The sequence below is a fragment of the Galendromus occidentalis genome, unplaced genomic scaffold, assembly GCF_000255335.2.
Source record: "Galendromus occidentalis unplaced genomic scaffold, Mocc_1.1 scf7180000077419, whole genome shotgun sequence".
Taxonomy (NCBI): Eukaryota; Metazoa; Arthropoda; class Arachnida; order Mesostigmata; family Phytoseiidae; genus Galendromus; species Galendromus occidentalis.
Window position 1 is genome coordinate 36,945 of NW_003805407.1, and position 5,195 is coordinate 42,139.

The following is a 5,195-nucleotide window of genomic DNA, read 5'->3' on the forward strand; positions in this document are numbered from 1 at the left end:
GCGACATACTACCCTAGCGATACGCGGCCAGCGTCTGGAGCCGTGGAGGACAACCAGATGAGCTCTTCGACGTCAAGGATCTCGAAATCGAATTCCCGTAAAGCCAGCCGTGGACCAGGGTGTGCCTGCCTGCTTGTGAGCTGCAAGGTTGGGGACTGCTACAACCGCCAGGGGTCGCTCTTGTCGCGAGCACCGCTGTGGATATATCGAGGTTTTCCAATTCGAGTCTTTGAGACGAAGCTCAACTTCTACTTATGAGTACGAATCCCGAGTTCGGACTTACTTCGCGAGCTTTCTCCATTCTCCCGGGGAAACTTCCGATCTGGGGGGTCATCAACACTCGGGATTCGACTTTGCCTCGGGAACTCTGCGGGGAACGGTGTTCGCTTGCCAGGGAAAATTCTGCGCATCGATGAAGACGTGTGAAACGCTCCGACCGGGGCCTGGTCCTCGCCATGAATCGATTGAGTCGAAATGAATCGAGACTTGAATATTGGCGCCTCCAGAAGAAAACATAATGGGAGAGGAGGAAATTCTGAGGAGCAGACGTCACTTCTGCGGCGGCGGCCGCTGTAGATAGGTGGCAAAGCCGGTGTGTATCTTATGCGGGGCTCGTAGGACTGCGTCTAGTCACGTTCAATTCACCTGTCTGACGAAACCGAGGGTACGTACAAATATTTGACAATGTCTCGTGGTGCAATTCGATGCAGCATCGTGGACATGCTGGCGAATATCCTGGTCGAGCTGAAGTGCCGCTTCCTGTGGATTGACAACGTCGGCATAAGAAGCCGTTCTGACGTTTCAGATCACCCATTTCGGTAAAATTTGCGTGGGCCCATCGTCGACATGAAGCTCGCCGTCGTTGCACTGTCAGCGCTCCTTGCCGCGGTTTCTGCAGAGGATGATCTTTTCAAAGGAGACTCGGTGGTTTCGCTCGATGAGGCAGCCTTCGACGCGCTCGAAGATAAAGCATATTTCGTCAAGTTCTATGCACCATGGTGCGGTCATTGTCAGAGACTAGCCTCAACGTGGGAGGAACTGGGGGAGAAACTCGCTCAAAATGACAAGGTACGGAATGGTAGGGGAAACATTTTTGAGAATGCTTCATGCTCAGCATTATCGAGCGGGATCGACCGGTGCGTCGATGTTGAAGAGGTGTCCAGGCACGGCTGCATGGAAAGCCGTCGCGCCGACCCATGAACTCATGACCACGAACGTTGTTGTGGCGCTTTTGGAGCTCTTCCCCGTTTACCCTCGTCCATTTCGTCATGAGGTTTCCGCAGTCGCTGCGATCAATTCTCAGATTGACTCCCTGCTCCCGAAAAATTTCCCGAAAGAATTCAAGCTTCGAATGAGGAGTGACGCATTTCCCGGCTTGAAATGTCGTCATTGGCCCACATGAACATTATTATCTGATCAAATGAAAAGTTCTGCTTCCTCTAATGTGCAGATAACTCATTCAATTAGGTTGTCATCGCCAAAGTCGACTGTACAGAACAAACTGCTTTGTGCTCGAAGCATGACATCCAGGGATATCCGACCCTCAAGTTCTTCGAAGCTGGTAAATACTCGGACGGCGAGAAGTATCGAGGACGCCGAGAATTGGATGCTCTCAGTTCCTTCGTTTCGGAGAAGTTGGGAGAGAAGACTATCGAGAAAAAACAGCCGAAAGGTCTCTACGAGCTCACCGAGAACAACTTCGACGAACATGTCAAGGAAGGCAAGCACTTCATCAAATTCTTCGCTCCGTGGTGCGGACACTGCAAGAACCTCGCTCCGACCTGGGAAGACTTGGCCGCCAGCTATGCTGAATCCACGGGAGTGACCATTGCCAGCGTGGATTGCACCGAACACAAAGCTGTTTGTTCCCGATTCGAGATCAAGGGATATCCTACCCTCTTGTTCCTCCAGAATGGTGGAAAGACAGTCGAGAAGTACCAAGGGTCTCGCACGATTGAAGATCTCACGAAATTCGTTGACAAGCTCGTGAAGGTAACTGACTCGAATTAATTCCACGATTCCCTCAATTACCCTCAGTCGAGATGGAAGTCTAACCGAATCATATGCCCAGATCGCTCGGAAAGTCTTCCGGGTCTGCAGACAAGGATGAACGGAAGAATCCTAGAAAGCGGAAAGCTTCCACTTTGCTCAGGAAAGATACCTCTTCACTCCACAGGAAGAGGCGAAACACGAAGAGGAGAACCCTGAGGCTGCGCCTCTCCTCTTGACCGAGGACACCTTCGAATCCACGATCGCGTCCGGCGTTACTTTCGTCAAGTTCTTCGCCCCGTGGTGTGGACATTGCCGAAACTTGGCTCCGACTTGGACCGACTTGGCGAGGAAAGTCACTACAGCCAAAATCGCCAAGGTTGACTGTACGGAACAAGACCGCATCTGCAGCGAGAAAGAGGTAAGGTGCTGCATGCTTCAATGATCCGGAATTCCAGCGATGCATCGATCCTCGTTCTTTCTCGAGTTGAAGTCCTCCCCGCGCGAGCAATCCTCGAGGCTAAATCTGCGCAGCGACCGAGAAGAGACCAATGGAACGGAGCCAGCCAGCTATCGATCGCTGCGACTCAATTTAGGCGCCAGATGAATCTCCAGGATCGAGGTTCAATTCCGCGCTTCAATGAGAAACTCTTTTCATGCCTTTCGATTCAAATGGGCAGATTAGCTCTCGCCACGGCGAATTCCCTTCGATAAACCGCGAATTCCCGATGGCGATCCAAAAACTTCTTGAAACTCCTCGGCTCTAATCTGAAAGCTTTTGCTGTGTGGCTTCCATGAGGCTCTTCGAGCGTCTCGTGACAATATATGTTTCAGCGGAAGCTTAGAGCACGGAAATCTGACGATGACTCATCGTCTCTTGCAGATCCAGGGCTATCCCTCCTTGATCCTTTACAAGGACGGTGCGCGCGTCGAGGAGTACAACGGAAGCCGAGACTTGGACGATCTCAAAGAATTCGTCGAGCGCCACCTTTCAGGAACCAAGGACGAACTTTAGAAGATTCACAGAAACCTCTCTACCGCGGACTCATCCCGTCAATTACTGAACTGAGGGTTAGTGAGTGAACCAAGTCCGATTGCGGCTGCCCAACTCCGAAAGGTCCTCGTTTCGCTGCGTTGCCTCTCCGACTCGTAGCAGTTAGGCTTATTCTTCTTAAGGAGTCGATTTGCCACGTCGATATTTTTGCATCATCCCAATATCGAAATATTGTACTTTTTTTCTATTCATCAAATTTCTGCGTTTATCCAGCGGTCGCTGCGCGGAGCCAATAGGGGGATTTCGAATCATGCTCAAAATCCTGAAACGAGCATATAAGCGGGTAACCTCTAGATTCCGACAATCGACGCGATGAGACTCGGGGAACGAAGTCGGGAATATCTATTTCGTAGGCTGAATGACCGAGGGTCTCCCGCAGGCAGGGACGCTCGTATGGAACTGCGCTAGTATAAGATGATGGATACACTTGACCCGTCGAGGGGTCAGCGGACAAGCTGAGTCCGATACTTTGGAGAACTTACTCCCATGGAAACACAGTGACCCATAGACCTCGAAGCACAGAAAAATCGACGGAGTTCCTCCTAACGAGAGGGATTCTGAAGGGAGCGTAGGCTAAAGTGTGATCGGGAAGGATCTCGTTTTCCTCTCTCAAAACTTACAAATATGCTCTAGTTGGATTTTTTCGGCGACGAATGTCAATAAATTTCTTGGTGATATATTACTTCAATCCAAAACTAGTCCTCCAATTATTCGTTGAGCGTCGTATATTCTTTCCCGAGCTGGCTCAGACCTCCGAATGCATCTCGATTGGGCCAACTGAGGCTACGGAAAAGAAGGGGGACAGTGCGAGACCCATCATCCAGGGGTATCGACAGCAGCCGATCGCCGCCACTAGTGTCATTATCTCGATTATTGTCGATCCATTAGAGCGCCCGGGAGGCTACCCCGATACGAGCACCCTGCTCGCCCCAACAAGTACAAACAATGAGGTTAAGAGTGTCAGTGAAGATTTTAGCACGTTCACATCCCAAGAGATCGGAGAACGACGCTGTCCGCCCGCATCGTCCCCGTACCAATGCTCCGAACGAGTTGCATTGTCACGTCCGTCGTGACCCGAGAGACCTCCCATCGTCTACTGATTACAGAAATCCGGGATTATTCTCGACTTGGGATCTCATCGGGGTTGTTTTCTTCACCCGCGAATAAATGGAGTGAGATGTTCATGATTGTTTGGTTCACCTAATATCTTTGCCACCGAGGCTCAGGATGATCCGCGTGGAAGTGTAGAGAAGTTCTCTCGAGGTACCATGTCCCTCAAGTCCGCGCATGTTTCGAAGAGGTGCCGCCAGGTGGCGCCAGACAGGTACGATGCTGTTTACATCAGGTCTCGTCATCGAATCATCAGCAGCTGCGACTGTATTCGAACGTCAGCTGTGGCCAACCATATGAGGGACGAACAACATGGCTCCGGTGTGGTGAACTCGGAGCTCGATGATCGGAGTCGACGGCCGCAGGAGCCCGAGTTCCTGAGCCAGGAGTGGCAAAGATCATCGTCAGGAGCGAGAGGATCCATCCTGAATCCTGACCGGTGGAGGAGCGAAGCTCGATGATTGTATTGAAGTGCCACTACTACATCATGTTGTGGATGAACACTAATGAGGATTAGACAGTGAAATTTCCGACGAGCCGAGCTCCATTGTACAATGTCCAAACTATTGAAGCACTTCAAAATTGGAAAGAAGAACAGCCCTGATAATCATGTCGATTATCAGTACATGGGTTTCGGTGAGTCAGATGTGTTTATATCTCAGAAGATGAAGGATAGCGGTCTTCTTGCTTTTATTCGTTGGGAGACCTGCTTTTCTAATTATCTATGCACCGACTCAGCTATGACTGTCTCCGGTGGACAGAAGGTCATGTCCACGAAATAGATACGCTCTTGGACGACGCATCAGGATGAGCAATGAGGAGCTGCTCCTTGATGCTCGAGATATCGTGTGCCGGAGATTAGATCTCATCCTGGGAGAAGGGAAGACGAACAGACGGGATTTGATCCGCGGAATGCCCGTATTTTCCCTCTGCATCCCCGAAACTTTCGCTCGAATCCCGGGGAGGCGGGGCTCAAATTATATTGGGGAACCTTCGGTTTCCAGCTTTCCAGGAAGCCTCCAAAGGAAGGTCAGGTTTCCAG

General features: G+C 50.9%; 1 protein-coding gene across 1 annotated transcript; it reads left to right on the forward strand.

The window, feature by feature from the left end:
- The first annotated feature begins 545 nt into the window (after positions 1-545).
- Positions 546-3,721, forward strand: prtp (thioredoxin domain-containing protein pretaporter). The gene is made up of 5 exons (XM_029111235.1): positions 546-664; positions 806-1,068; positions 1,468-1,992; positions 2,177-2,410; positions 2,873-3,721. The coding sequence occupies exons 2-5, from the start codon at positions 847-849 to the stop codon at positions 3,002-3,004; spliced, it is 1,113 nt and encodes a 370-aa protein (XP_028967068.1). The 5' UTR covers positions 546-664; positions 806-846; the 3' UTR covers positions 3,005-3,721.
- The last annotated feature ends 1,474 nt before the right edge of the window (positions 3,722-5,195 follow it).

Coding starts and splice junctions, on each gene's coding strand:
- prtp (XM_029111235.1), top strand. CDS start 847: ATGAAGCTCGCCGTCGTTGCACTGTCAGCGCTCCTTGCCGCGGTTTCT. Junction 1,069..1,467: donor AACTCGCTCAAAATGACAAG/GTACGGAATGGT, acceptor TCATTCAATTAG/GTTGTCATCGCCAAAGTCGA. Junction 2,411..2,872: donor GCATCTGCAGCGAGAAAGAG/GTAAGGTGCTGC, acceptor CGTCTCTTGCAG/ATCCAGGGCTATCCCTCCTT.